This window comes from Mollisia scopiformis, assembly GCF_001500285.1.
Source record: "Mollisia scopiformis unplaced genomic scaffold LY89scaffold_7, whole genome shotgun sequence".
Classification (NCBI taxonomy): Eukaryota; Fungi; Ascomycota; class Leotiomycetes; order Helotiales; family Mollisiaceae; genus Mollisia; species Mollisia scopiformis.
Window position 1 is genome coordinate 1,363,331 of NW_017263587.1, and position 14,862 is coordinate 1,378,192.

The 14,862-nt window shown below is 49.1% G+C and overlaps 4 protein-coding genes across 4 annotated transcripts; 3 read left to right on the top strand and 1 right to left on the bottom strand.

The window, feature by feature from the left end:
* Nucleotides 1–156: 156 nt before the first annotated feature.
* On the top strand, nucleotides 157–1,935 carry LY89DRAFT_682918 (uncharacterized protein; the record flags this gene model as incomplete). The annotated part of the gene is made up of 3 exons (XM_018214602.1): nucleotides 157–616; nucleotides 701–1,348; nucleotides 1,397–1,935. Coding segments are annotated over exons 1-3 (1,071 nt in total), but the record flags the coding sequence as incomplete, so codon positions are not given.
* Nucleotides 1,936–3,934: 1,999 nt separating this feature from the next.
* On the top strand, nucleotides 3,935–4,882 carry LY89DRAFT_666956 (uncharacterized protein; the record flags this gene model as incomplete). The annotated part of the gene is made up of 5 exons (XM_018212946.1): nucleotides 3,935–3,963; nucleotides 4,011–4,062; nucleotides 4,192–4,618; nucleotides 4,718–4,743; nucleotides 4,829–4,882. The coding sequence occupies 5 exons, from the start codon at nucleotides 3,935–3,937 to the stop codon at nucleotides 4,880–4,882; spliced, it is 588 nt and encodes a 195-aa protein (XP_018074490.1).
* Nucleotides 4,883–9,728: 4,846 nt separating this feature from the next.
* LY89DRAFT_472281 (uncharacterized protein) lies at nucleotides 9,729–10,637 on the bottom strand. Its single transcript, XM_018207774.1, has one exon. The coding sequence runs from the start codon at nucleotides 10,454–10,456 to the stop codon at nucleotides 9,863–9,865; it is 594 nt and encodes a 197-aa protein (XP_018074491.1). The 5' UTR covers nucleotides 10,457–10,637; the 3' UTR covers nucleotides 9,729–9,862.
* A 1,825-nt stretch (nucleotides 10,638–12,462) lies between these two features.
* LY89DRAFT_695675 (glycogen synthase kinase-3) lies at nucleotides 12,463–13,905 on the top strand (the record flags this gene model as incomplete). Its single annotated transcript, XM_018216776.1, has 6 exons — nucleotides 12,463–12,508; nucleotides 12,563–12,735; nucleotides 12,791–12,874; nucleotides 12,928–13,276; nucleotides 13,326–13,724; nucleotides 13,772–13,905. The coding sequence occupies 6 exons, from the start codon at nucleotides 12,463–12,465 to the stop codon at nucleotides 13,903–13,905; spliced, it is 1,185 nt and encodes a 394-aa protein (XP_018074492.1).
* Nucleotides 13,906–14,862: the final 957 nt, after the last annotated feature.

Genomic DNA, 14,862 nt, shown 5'->3' on the forward strand with positions numbered 1-14,862 from the left:
GCGCTATCTTGGATCTCAAGTCCGATTAAACCCAGTTTTTCGGTTCGTCTAATCTGCCAATCAACAATTTTTCCGAAGTATACCCGTAATGCCTGGCGTACTCTGTTAATGCCTGACGCCGACAGCTCCCTTTTCGAAAAAAGTTCAAGTTGAGAAAGGCATGAGCCAGGTGCATCTACTTGTCACCACCGTTCCAGTCTCAACCCCATCACCAACCTTCACCCTCCAGTCTTTCCTCTCCGCTTTGTCAATCCCTTTAATCCTTCCTTTGAGATACGACCTTGACGATATCAACATGTCGACAATGGCGCTGGAGAAGGATTCTCCTTTGGGATTCCTGTACAACAACGCGGTCGCAGTGGCTCTGGCAGATACATACACATCCTTCTCGGAGCGGAGGGCGGCTCTGGGGTTGTCTAATCCAGGCACAGTAGAGAACATTGCGCGGGAGGTTCAACGCGATGTGTTCCTGAACAATTATACATTCTCGGGGCTGAGGGCAGATCTTACAAAGGCTTTCAGCATCTCTCCTTTATTCCAAGTCTCTCATGCATTCTCCATGGGATCACAGGGCCTGCCGCCGTACACATTTGCAGCTCTTTTTGGCACCAACAAGGTTTGTTATCTTGTATCCCAACGGCTTGCTGCATACAGCCTTCTCTGCGGCAAAGCTAAGCAACTGTACTGACAAGCTTCACAGATCTTCATGCAAGGCAATATCGACAATGAAGGACAGCTCTCAACGAGATTCAACTACAGATGGACACCGTCATTGGTCACCAAGACTCAGATCCAGATGGCTGGTCCTCAAACCATGGTACAATTCGACAATGAATATACTGGGAACGATTTCACAGCCTCGCTGAAGACATTGAACCCTTCTATGATCGATGGCGGACTTACCGGGATATTCATTGGTAGCTACCTGCAATCCGTTACTCCCAATCTCGCCCTAGGCTTGGAAGCAATCTGGCAAAGAGCAGCTCTCAATACAGGGCCAGAGACCGCTCTCTCGTATTGCGCAAAGTACAAGGGCAGTGATTGGATTGCTAGCGCTCAATTGGCTGCTGGAGGAGCTGTCAACACATCATACTGGCGAAAATTGACGGACAAGGTCGAGGCTGGTGTTGATCTAAATCTTCAATTCGCCGGCTTATCTGGTGCTGGTGGAATGATGGGAGGACCAATGAGAAAGGAAGGTGTTACGACTGTTGGTGCCAAGTACGACTTCAGAATGTCAACTTTCAGAGCACAAGTGGATTCTACTGGCAAGTTGAGCTGTTTATTGGAGAAGAGAGTTGCTCCCCCAGTCCAGTTGACTTTTGCCGCTGATATGGATCACTTCAAGGTATGTCTTATGCCCATAAAAGTTGTAATTCATTCTAATGTCTTTTAGCAACAAGCCAAAATTGGACTAGCAGTCTCTATCGAAGCTGGCAGTGAAGAGCTCCAGGAGCAACAAGAAATGGCAGGCGGCGCAGCTCCAGCTCAGATTCCCTTCTAAACAAACCTCCCATTCGAACCCACCCCTCCGCTCTTACCTAATCGAAACATAATGCCTCGACGAAGCGCTTGTACCGACTACCTTGAACATATCGGATGACTACCAAAACCTCCTTTTCGACCCCCACTTGTCTTATTACGACCTCATTCTGGTACATCGTCTGGCATATTCTCTAGGAGTCCATCCACCTTGTCGTCTGATCGTCATCCCTGGAAAGGTCTTCTGCATACTGGGTGACGGCTGAAAGATTTGATGATCATAGACTTTCATTTTGTTGTTGTGTGCATCTCTGGGCGGTAAATGCAAGCGTATTGGCCCTGAACTTTGGTCATATGGTAGGGATGAATTGTACTATAGTTGCTCTTATGTGGGCAGGTTGGCATAACATGCTACTGTAAAAACCTGTGTACAAAAGGAAAAGAAATGTTGTATGAATTACTCGCTTGCTTTTCGTGATATCACGTTTCTAATGAAGTCGTTTGAGAGGTATAACGAAAATCTCGTAAGATCTGAGTTTGATGAAAGCGTCATTCTATTATTGTGGTCATGAACCTTGAGACCATATCTCGATTGATCTGTTGTGTCGAGACTCTCTTCACAAGACTTGGTGTCCACGTTTACGTTTCACCTAGCCTCGTACTTGACTCTATTCCCAAATGATGTGAGCAAGACCTTGTGCAACAGTCTGGTCCAAAGCCAGCAGATCTTGTTGAAAATTTACCTTCTACACTACATGTTTGTGATGCGCTGGCATGTTTCCTGCTCTTGCTGTTCCATGCCCAGCTCATCTTGAACAAGCCGTTATTATGCTGTCATGAAGTAGGTCGCTTTACACAGAACCTTGCTATGGTTCCAAATGAACATCCAAGTTTAATGTTTCGTCCAGTTCATGGTGACTCTACTTACTGCCTCTGAGCATTTAAAAGTCCTCAATTGCTGGGACATTCACAGAGATATTCGCAAGCTGCTGTTCCACTATAATTAAGGTTAATTAAATGCAAATTCAAGCTTCTTCACAGGCCAGACGGCAGTAAAGACGCTCCTTTGGCAACCAACCAACGCAAAACAGTTTACTCACACTGCTAGGAAACCTGCTGGGGGTTGTTAGCTTCCACTTAGCATCCAGATCACCTTCAACTTCGTTGCCTTATTTCCCAAGCGAGACTAGCGCATTTCGTGGATTATTTACACCTTCTGCTTCTCGCCCACTTCCAATATTTCATAACAACCATCTTCTTCTTTCGACTACACCTTCTTCAAAGCGCTACACGAGCAACGCGTCATTCATTGTTGATTGAGCTGTTCACTCTACTTATTTCCTTACTCCCTTCCTGGAAGATTACACTTCCTCGATCTGAGCCACTAATCATGACATCAAGTTCAGCGTCGCGGCACAAAATCTTTCGAATGGTGAGCGCAGCACTTTTCTTGTAGTCTTTTTTATTCCCATTCAATCATCCTCGCGTTCCAATTCCCCAGGTTGAACTATTCAATGCGCTTCCTGTCATTCCTTTGATTCGGCATCAACCTTATTTCAACACCTCGCTGACTTTCAACTTCCTAGACAGACTCGACTTCGCCAATGAAGCAACGCACCTAAGAGAATCTCAAGGCAATTTGAGATATTAAAGCGCAGGATCCTAAGCTTCTCCAGACGAGATTGTCGCGTTGCCAGCTCACCTTTAGACTGCTTCCGCTGCTGACAGTCCGGCTCCCCAGACGCGATTTCTGCGATACAATGGATCGCAGACCTTTCATGCTGACGTGTTTACACCTTCCAGATTAACGCAACAGATCTCCAACCGTTCTAGCTCATCACAGTCAAGCTGTCAAGTCTCTTTTTAGGAGGCGTTCAGATACCGCTCCAGAAAATGCTAACGAAACATAGTCATGCCAATATCAGGTCCTCTTTTGAGCCCTAGATAGCTAGCTGCTATTTACAATTCAATACCTCTACACTCCGATGGGCCTCCTAAAATACGGTCACTTTTGTTATCAGGGCCATGCAAGCAGATCGCATCGCCAAGTTTGTTAGCTAACACGCAAACTGACAATGGAAGCTGGCTTAGTACCGTGGATATCCCTTCTTGTAAGTTCAGCTTTGCCGGATCGAATCTGCCGAGTATGCTGACACAGCCCAGCTTTCGAAATTCAAAGATAATCTCTCAGCTCCAGGCCTGAGCAGAAGATTCCAGTCTTGGTGCTCAGGCATGGGGCGGGCCTCTTTAGGTCGCCCCGTTTTACACAATTCACTCATCGCCAGACCCATACACAGCCAACAACGCAAATCCAGCAACCGATCGGCACAGTGCAGCTTTGAGTGCATAACTCTCAGGTGAAAAGGATTAATTGAATCGTCAGCTCAGCAGCAAGTCTCGGTTACCAATCTGGCCTCAATATTTCGGTATTAGGGGAGGAGTTGGTTGACTTATGGCAAGGGTTATCAGCAAGATTGTCCTGTAAGTTAAACTCCAATTGAGCTGGCCATACACTGACAACGTTCTAGAGGAAGCTGTGGAATACAAGACTTCTACAGAACCTCCAGGATAGTCTCTCTGGTAAATTACCCTACCCTGGACATCTTGTACATCGTTGGTCACCGAAGCTGACCTGATTTCTTATAGACTCACTTGTTTTAAAAAAACCTGCGACGTTGCATATAGCGCCAATGAAGTACACGTTTACAGCAGCATTATCAAGGGAGGCACGGCACTTCAACGCAAGCCTTCACAAACCCTCAGATGCCCGAATATGCTGCTGGCCAAGACCCATCTCCCCTCAGCGGGCATGGCTATCTCCGACCAACGGTATATGCGACGTTGTACATAGCGCAAATGAAGTACACGCTTACGATAACACTGCCAATGGAAGCACGATACTTCAAACGCAAGCGTCCAAACCAGTCCGGTCCAGATCTTGGATTGGATACATTTCAGTTCGATCTCTCATCAACGACTTCTACGAGTTCACTGGGTGGCTCAACAACATCTTCTTCTACTAGCCTCCAAGCACGTTTTGCCAACGATTTCGGCAACTTCTTCAAGGTTTCCATCCCTATGCTTGGCATCCGGCATCTCATGAGCATACCGATTTGCTCTTCCCGAGAAGTTCTCGGTGAGTTTCCCGGGCAGAAATGACTATTGGTGAGCCTTTGCTAACGAGTTTGCAGGACCATTTTCTCTCCATCAGTGCGCAGATCTTCCTTTGTGATAGCCGATAGGCCTATCATATACTACAACGTAAGTACAATTCTTATCTTTTCCGATGGAGACTTGACAGCTTGACTGCGTGACGACATCTTGGATATGCTGTCCAAGCTCGAAGAATCGATTCATGATGAGTTGGAAAACATCAGGGATTGATGGCGATGGAGATTGAGGGGCGAATCTGGGAGCAAAGGTTTGAAAGCGAGGGAAGAGAGGTAAGGGGAGTAACTTCTTTTTGCATCACAGGGAAGGAAGTATGGCTCCTCAGTCAATGAATGGAAAATCTTCATACACTCTTTCATTGCAACCAATTTCTCGTCTATGAAGTCCTGTACCCGTTGACCTTCGGAGCAAATGAACATCACTACTTATCTTCCGCCCAAGGCAATATTATATTCCACACCATCTTCCACTAGTTTGCCCGTCCTTCTTTTCCCTTCCGGTCAAAAGTCCCGAGAAATTGTTGAATAGTGTACCATGCGCAACTCCTCGAAATGCACACCCTCACGATCTTCCACCACATAACCGACCACATACATATAAAATAGGGCTGAAAATAAATCCCACTCCCGAGTATCTTCTAACAAGGGTACCTCTTTCCCATTAAGACTGGTCTTTTGTCTGTCTTACAACCCGGGATTCGTCGTGAGATGTCTTGTGAGTAAAATCTCCAAGACAAGGAACAAATCAGTAAAACACGAAAGCGAGACCTCAGCAACGGAAACATGATCTTGTCTCTGGCGCTGAAGAAATTTCGGAATCCGGATGATGTCTCGTCTCATCTTCAATATTATAAGACAGATTGTCTCGTCTCATCATAAATAACCACTTCATCTCAAAATACCTTACCTACCTACCTATGTCTTGGCCCCTTAGCGAAATGCATAACCCATAGGGCAGAGCAAAGCAAGCGTCAGGTACGACCACGTATTTTCCAATGACTGGGTTTGCTTGCTTGCATGCTTGCATATAGGAAGGAGTATCTAAATTTCCCGGGAAAACTGCGAGTGGGGTGGAATGGGATGGGATGGAGATGTGAACGGAGGTGGGACCCCGCGATGTTTATGTACGTATGTATGTATGTAGGTGTGTTTTAGTGGGGGTGGTTCGATTTATGGTCTCGTTTTTTCGGTGGGAGAGAGAGAGCTGAGGAATTTTTTGGAAGGGAGGGAGAGGAAGGTTTTTGATGGAGTGAGGGATTTGAATGGCAAGCAAGTATATGCCGGTAATTGATCAGAGTTTCATGGAGGAACGAAGTATAATTGATGAGAGATGAACATTGATAAGCAGATCAAGATACTTACTGCACGACGATAAAGAACCAGCCACGGAGCAAAAGTGTTCTGCTGAAAAGGGATGCAGTGGAGAATTATAGACTAGGGTTCGGAGATATACATTGGTAAGGAGGTACTCTCCGTTCCGTTCCGCCCATCTGGGAGCTTCCGCTGCAGGACTCACGCACGTGACCCGTTAGAGTTTTCGGTCATGGGACGTGTGATGCAGAAGCACATGTCAGGAATGAGCAGCAAAAAAAGCAATGCTTGGTGGCAGTGTTTGAAGCCAGCCATGGTTTCGGGCTTGATGCAGTGAGATAGAAGATCCCGGTCTATTACTGATAGGCTCGTGGAGTTGGGTATTTTCTGGAAGGATAAGGCGGGAATGATGGACAGGAGAGGTGATGTGAGATTTGATAGAGTACGTTGCAGTATGTGAGCGAGCCTAAGATGACATGCGCGGTGGTGGGACGGGGCGGAAGGCAGCAAGGAAGTAGCATGAGCTGGACTTGGAGATGCAGTCTGCAACTTACCTGTTAGTCGCCTTTAGTTTCCTGCTGCTACTGTACTGTATAGCAAAAATATGCCTCAACCTCAGTATGATGATTGATAATTCATGAGATGGTGTCGCCAGGTTCAGATCTCGTTCAGGGTGGCACGGCCTTACTTGAATGCAAGATCTGGGTACGGGAAGCCGTGTGGGATGCGTGTCGCTGAAAGAAGGACACACTTCAGCCGGGATGGACACGGAGACGAGCCAAGAGGATCATTCTCAATGTTATGATTGGTCAGAGTTCACGTGTATTGTATGAGAAAGCTTGTCTGAAAAGATTACCATTGAGCAGCTTGAAAAGGGGTGTGGTGAGTGGTGGCGATGATGATCTTCTTCGATGAGAACTGCTGCTGGATGGAGAAGCGGAAGACGGCTAAGTAGGCGGAGCATTTGAAATTGCTGATGTGCATGTCGTTTGCGGGTTGAATACTGCGTTTTCTGAAATGTGATTGAAATCTGCGGCGATGAGATAGGTGGCCGAATCTGTTAGGAGGATGAGGACGACGATAATGCGAGATGAGCATCGTCGCATTGCGGTTGTGGTTAATCGTGGTGTTGTCGAGCTCCTTCAAAACACTGTACAATACGCATCCGTACCCCACCTTGTTAAAATCGGGCCATACCTGTACCCCTCTTCAGTCCCACAAAATAATAGTATATCGAGCCGCTCTGGTTCCCATCGATGCTATTTCGTTGTTTGGTAAGAACCAGAACCTGATAGAGGCCACGGGAGTAGAGAGACGTCTGCAGAGTGTCGTCACGCTCCATTACTCGCGCGCATCTGGTGTCGCCTTCATATAAGACTTCGAATATATCTCAATTGAGTGCTGTGATTGGTTAATCCTTGACCTCGAATCAGAGGGCCAGAATGGCAAACGAAAGCTCAAATTAGACGTCAGGCAAGTTCACCCGCTAAGTCGCTGGTAATGAGCAAGCTGGACTGTCCAGCTAGGTTGTCCACATGCCTCTCTGTCTTTTGCTTTCTTCTGCTGCTGTGCGCTTCGAGGTTGTGCGAGGAGATGTATTGCTTTATGATCGTTTTCCCTCAGGTGCAGCGTGCTTGCAGCACGTAACGTGTATTTGTGAGAACCCGAGAGTCTATAATCTCAACGCAATGCATGAGTAGCTAGCCGTCTTACCCTAACTCGTGCCAGATTACCAGATTCCATTGAACGTTGAATGGCTGCTTCGGTGCCATCGGTGCCACTGCAGTTCGTCACTCCGCTTGGCGGCCTGCAGGTGGTGACTCTGGAAGGCTGCTTGCTATCAGATGTATGTACGACCTCACTTCATAGTCATCTGCTGAGGCTGGAACACGCTGTGATGCCGTGAACTCGATCGGAAGGCTTGTCTCAGTTCCCGAGTCTTGCCTTACCTGTCCGAGGCTCAATTATTTGCGGGCGTGGGCCTGGATTGAGACGATTACCAGCCCTCTCCTTATCAGAACTCTCGTCGACGGCGGTGGCTTGCAGACGTGCAGGAGAGGCTTCGCAGAGCGATGGTCTCGGCACAAACGGCCCAGGATGTCTAGCAGATGATTAAAGTGTCCAGAGCCAGAAGGCAATATTCATGAATAATAATGGCGGCGTGGCTCTAAGATGCGTTTCGACATCCAGACAGGGGGACGGTCACGAGCCGTTCTGGAGCGTTAAATGTGTATGAATAGTGGACCTCCGCCCGCAAACCCGGCCTCCATTTGGCCTCACCGTTGGCCACAAGTGCGCAGCTATTTACTGACCCTGGTCTTCATGGCTTGCTTGTGGCTGAACCCATCATGTCAGCGCGTGAAAGGAAATCCATGTCATAATCCTCAGATCACTGCTCATTGCCCATCGCGAGAACCTTACCATACGAGCATGAGCGCTTGACGACCCGTGACTACTGAAAATTGCAAGTGGATCATGGCCAGCAGAGTGAGGAAATTGTACGAGTTTTGGCTATGAGAGACGCAGGAGACGAAGATATTTCCAGATTCCCAAGAAGAGAGAGGAATCCTTGAGGTTAATGCTGAAGTTGGAGATTCCCATGTTGCTGGTAAGTGTCCCTATTGGCCGTAGTGGCTGCCGCAGTCTCTGTCTTCGTTCCCGGGTTCAAGAGGTGAGGTCAAGGAGGAGGGAGTCCGTGCTGGTGATCAGCAGAGTCCTGAGACATCAAACTGCGCTTCATGGCGCTTGGCAAACTACTTGCGTGGACCTGTCTGAATCAGACTTGGAGAGTGATTCGTATTCACACACTTCCTCAGTCCTCAAGGAGTCAAGCTTCGCAGTTCGAGCCCAGCAGATATTTGCATCCTTCTGTCTTTGAGGTCCGGTATCCGCGGGTGCCAGCCGGAGGTTTGTTCGCTGGTTCCTGGTCCTTGTCTTGCCTCTGGATCCACAGACCACGAGCTTGTCAAAATTATTTCAGGGTGAGATGCTGCCGCCAGCCCACAAGGCACAACGCCGAACGGATAGGAGCTTCAGATAGAATACTAGGCGAATGAGGCGGACGAGGCTGCGGGTCGACAACGAGAATTGGCCTGTGCTCAATGATCTATCCGAATGCTGTGAGCCTCCATCAAGGGCATCACCAGTAGATCATGGAGTGCTGTTACTCAGTGTTATTCGATATGCAACTTGACTGACCACGATCCAAGACATTGGAGGCTGTGGCTGTCGGCGGATATCCATTGTCTTGGAGCACTCGAGCACTTGACCCGGGACTTGAAGATGAATGAGGAGACCCAGCAAACATGAAGCTGCTAGTCCACCGGTACTCATCAGGTACCGTAGATGACTCGAGATTGAGATACTTATCGTACATGAGCGCCGTCGTGATTGCATCTGTGGAACGGGCAACGTTATGTCTCAAGGCCCAGCAACGGGGCCCAGCGAAAATTCAAGCTGTTCACATGTGGTGAGTACAAATATCACTTACTGTGTAACGTGCATGTACTTGCTGTACATGTACCTCCCTCGTGTTCAGACTCGACCAGGCCGGTGGGTATACAAATCACACTCGAATATCGAGAAATCTCCGTGCTTACAGGCTCCGATTGTCGAATCCTCAATATGGACATTTGTGTTGACTCGTACACGATTGTTGATGTTTAGACGCATCACTGCATGATGTTGTGTTCTCTGATCCCATCACGGCTCTCGACTTCCCTAGCCTGTCTGTTCTGTACTGTTCCTGGAGGTCGCCATGAGTGTAATGCATTTCTCACTTGATGCGGTAATCAGCTTCAGCTCTTTGCAGATCCAACAGCGTTCCATGAGCCAATTATAGCCAGCTGGCTCGATCTTGAAGTGCATTTGCAGGACGCTGGTCCTGGTGGATGATGCGCTTATGCATTTATGTCTGCTTTGGGGGGGTGGAAGAGAGATGCAGTGTTGGCGTAGATGAGCGACCCTATCGATTTTTGCTGTGGCGTGTGCTGGTCCAGCATCAGATATGGTCCCATGATCGCTGATACATACCTGTGGCTCCGCCGCAAGGCAAAGGCAGAGGCAAAACGGATGCATGGCATGGCATGGCATTGAGATGCCAGGATACGTGAGTGAGGACGGATCCAGCAGAAAGGATGCGACGCCATGATGCTTTTGATACCTACCGACGCTTTTGGCTTTTGATGCTGTTGATGACTCTGACTACTCCTGACTGCGCTCCTGTTTGGGGATGCACAGAAGGAAGAGACCACAATACTGTTCGTTGCTCTGACTGTCGCCGGCTCTGAGATTTGCCTGTCGTCGACCTGCTCCAAGGAGAGAGTGGCATGAGAGTCGTGATTAGTCGAGGTGAATTGGTATACCTCGTCCCTGAGTTCTTTATATTCCATAATCGATTGCTTCATCAAAAGCCTTTTTCCGGGTCCGTTGCCCCTCCTCAAAGTCAAACTGGTCATCCCAAGCTCCAGCCAACCACCTCTCACCCCAGCCATCCACAGCCAATTCTGCTCGATCCCTTCGTGGAAGTCATCATCGTAAACCCTGCACGGTCGTCAACACCAAACTTAAAAGTTGTGCTGTGTGTCTGGCATGACAGTATGGTAGTATGGCAGAGCTGCTATTCATACCGTGCCGGCCTGGTTTTTGTTTCTGTGCTTTGCAGTTGGTGACCCAACAACATCTCCCAAGTGCTGTACTAAACGCCTCGTCCTGCAACGGCCGGCGATCTGCTCCCGCAACAGCTTCAGGCCAGGCCAGTCCAGTCCCAGTCCCAGTCCCAGTGCAGCCCGCGTAGTGTAAACCATTCCTGGAGTTGAGGGAGTAAGTGAGTGCTGTGCGAAGTTCGATTAAAGATTATGATTATGATTCCGTTGATCCTCCTGCATTCCCATCGACGCAGCTCGAGACACGCAAGACACAGTCAACACGTATTTTGGTCGTCGGTGCTCCTTGCACTTGCGCTTGCAACGACCCCCCCTGCTGCATGCCATGCCTCCTCAACAGGCGTTGGAGAGGAGAGGGGGATCTTTGCCTTCGCTCATGATCCCCTGCGCGACCCTGTTCGCGGAGTGGTGCAGGCAGACAGGATGGAATGGATGAGGATGTTAATTCAGTCAGTCGAGCAGCGCTAACGCTCTTAAGCGAACCCGCAAGCAGCAGCAGCAGCAGCAACAAGAGTGATCCAGTCGATGATTTACAGGACCCATTTCGCGGGCTCGTGAATGATCAAAAATATTCACGCACCGTCTTCTCGTCATCCACCACCGCACCTCCTAAAATCTAGTCCCTTCTGCTCCTAAACCCAAACCCAAACAAACCCAAACCCACAATATTCCTGCCTTCTCGACGGCAACTGCTCCCGACAATCAGACTGCCTCGAAATCCCGACTCCACATCTCGAAATACCAGCCCCCAGGGACAGAAGCAACCCCTCGCCGGTATCTGCCAACCCCAACCGAACCGGCCCAGACGCCGTTGCTCGATCTGCTAACTAAGGCTCCTGCTTGCCTTGCCAGCGACTGCGAGACTCAATACTGACTGCACTGCTCTGCGCTGCGCTGCGCTGCTACCGGTACCAAGACCAGGCCCGCCAGCTCCCAGACCAGCATACAGGACAGCCTACCTGACCTGACCTGACCTGACCAGTATCCACTCTGCTCGACGCACACGCTACACGCTACACCACTGCACGACGCTGCACGGTATTGAATTCCAGTTGACGGTAGTTGTAGTCCGCCGTACCCAAATCGAATTCCCCCCCTTCCCTCCAACCACGACACCGCGAAACCCAAACCACAAACCACAACTCCTTCTTGCTCCTCCTCTGCTCGCCTCCTGACGGACGACCCAGTGCCAGCGTGTGAGCCTTCCTTCGTACGCCTGCAGTCCGCCGAAGCTCTGCGCTGCGAGAGACCAGAGACCAGTGACGAGCCCAAACCGTGGCCCAACCAGCGCCCGCGAAAACCCCCCCAGTCCCTAGTCCTAGTCAGTGTTTAGTCCCAACTGCTCATCTCAAAAAATCGAGCGCGTGAGCATAGCCAGTCTTTCGGGCCAAGGAACTCTGCACCTTACCTAAACTACGCACTCGCTCACTACTCTGACCTTTACTTCATCAAACAGCAGCACCTCCACACACTTTCAACCTCACACCAACACAATCCATCCAGACTGCTCTCCTCTGACGCCCGCAATCCAGGTCGACATTCCACTGCCTCGACAACCCTCTCTGCATCGCATCTTCTGACTGGTTCTCTCCTCAGCCTCAGTTTCACTTCGGCTACTGATCCGCTACAGAAGCAAATACAGTGAATCAATCTTGGTGGGACCGCCGTCACGTTACGCTCCTCTTCACCCAGTAATCGCAGAGTCGTTGGCATTGATCAACACTGCACTCAATTGCCCAACACGGACCTCACGAAGACTCAACCAGTTCCCCTTTCATTCCTTCTAGCATTTAGTCCTCCGCACTCGCGATAGCGAAGTTGTTTTGGGCTCCAGAATGTCGCAAAATCGGCCTGCAGCCTTCTCGAGTCTGAGGATGGGAGGTACGATGATTCGAGCTCCCCTGACGTATGATCATTGCTAATCCTGCTCAACAGAGGTGATTCGCGAAAAGGTCCAGGATGGAGTTACGGGAGAGACTCGAGATATGCAATATACACAATGCAAGATCGTAGGAAATGGCTCGTTCGGCGTCGTGTTCCAGACCAAGCTCTCACCTTCGGGCGAGGATGCTGCCATCAAGCGCGTGCTCCAGGACAAGCGATTCAAGGTGCGCAATGAATTATCTCTGGTGCGAATGAGAGTTACTGACTTACAATCTCCAGAATCGTGAGCTCCAGATCATGCGCATTGTTCGTCATCCCAACATCGTCGAGCTCAAGGCCTTCTACTACTCCAATGGTGAACGAGTACGTCCCCCGACCACTTCTGTACCTAATGATAACTGACAATGCTGCGGCAGAAGGACGAGGTCTACCTCAATCTTGTTCAAGAGTACGTCCCAGAGACTGTGTACCGTGCCTCGAGATACTTCAACAAGATGAAGACGACCATGCCAATCCTCGAAGTCAAGCTCTATATCTATCAACTCTTCCGCGCCCTCGCCTACATCCACTCTCAAGGCATCTGCCATCGTGATATCAAGCCTCAAAACTTGTTACTGGATCCAAGCACTGGTGTTCTGAAGCTCTGTGACTTCGGCAGCGCAAAGATATTGGTGGAGAATGAGCCAAACGTCTCTTATATCTGCTCGAGATACTACAGAGCCCCAGAGCTGATTTTCGGTGCTACCAACTATACCACCAAGATCGGTGAGTAGTCCCCACTTTTCTACCCCTCATTTTTCTGACCTGAGCACAGATGTCTGGTCAACTGGATGTGTCATGGCAGAATTGATGCTTGGCCAACCACTGTTCCCTGGAGAGTCAGGTATTGATCAGCTCGTTGAGATCATTAAAGTTCTGGGTACGCCAACGCGCGATCAAATCCGTACGATGAACCCTAATTACATGGAGCATAAATTCCCGCAAATCAAGCCGCACCCGTTTAACAAGGTGTTCCGCAAGGCTGATGCGAATGCGATTGAGCTCATTTCGAGGCTTCTAGAGTATACTCCCACTGAGCGACTTTCGGCCATTGAAGCCATGGTGCACCCTTTCTTTGATGAGTTGCGAGATCCATCAACCAGATTCCCCGATTCTCGTCATCCCAACGGTCCGGTCAAGGATATGCCAACGTTGTTCAATTTCACCCGCCATGGTATGTATACTGATTCCAACAGAGTAAGACTCCGCTAACTTTCGTAGAACTCTCGATAGCCCCACAGCTCAATCATCGGCTGGTTCCGCAACACGTTCGAGCAAACTTGGCGGCTCAAGGTCTGGACATTGACAATTTGACGCCCATGTCGAAGGATGAGATGATGGCGAGACTGGATTGAGATTCTCTCACGCAGACGATTCACGAAGAAATGCTTTTCCTGTCGTTCGGAAAATAGCTCTACGAGGAGTGATATGTTTCTGAGCGTCTCGCATCCGACATCCGCCGCAGCATATTACCCGATCCCGCAAAAGTCGTTTCTAATGGATGCGGCTGGGAATCATTGTGGAAGTACGGAAGAATACAGCGAGATTATGGGATCATGATGGTTATGCGTTATTGTGGTTTGGAAGAATACCCGCGAGATGAAATTTTCGTTGAAGACGAGCTTTCTGTTCTGCAACGGCATTTCCTGGTCTCCAATGGCGAAATTCCCTGTGAACAGGAGTCCACCGACTGGCCACGGATCATGGTTTTGATGAGCCTATTCCCATTCGACCTCTTTTAGACTTTTTTTCTGCATGCCAGGATTCGGCCTTTGCTTTCTATTCTTCTTGTGTTCCACTACTTGGCGCCCCTTTCGATAGCGAACAGATGGATGGGTGGCTGGACTTCCTTTTTCTCTACATCCCAAAGATTCAGGCGTACTTTACATTTGATGGCACGCTTGTGTTCAATGATTGCATGGAATGGGTTAATATTCCGCGATGGGGTGTCTATCGCCTGGGCTGGCATGGTCAAAAGATTCGTTTTCCTTTTACCTGGTCAATTGTGCCAATAGTGGCTATCAAAAGGGGTTGGGCTGGCAGAGATCATCAAAGATTTCCATACTCGGGATTGAGATTCAAATTGACATTCCCCTCCTCCTTTCTGATTACCGTGAGACTTTCTTTGATGTGCAACCAACCAGATGAGCCTCACGGAAGCTCCCTGCGGAGCCTCGTTCGGAGCCTTGTTGAAACACCAATGACCTACATTCCCCACAAGCGTGAATGCTCCTTAAGATCGACCTGTAAAATCTGATATCATGTTCCTAAAATAGATCCAGGTCCAGAACTGCGGCAAAGCCAACTCTTGG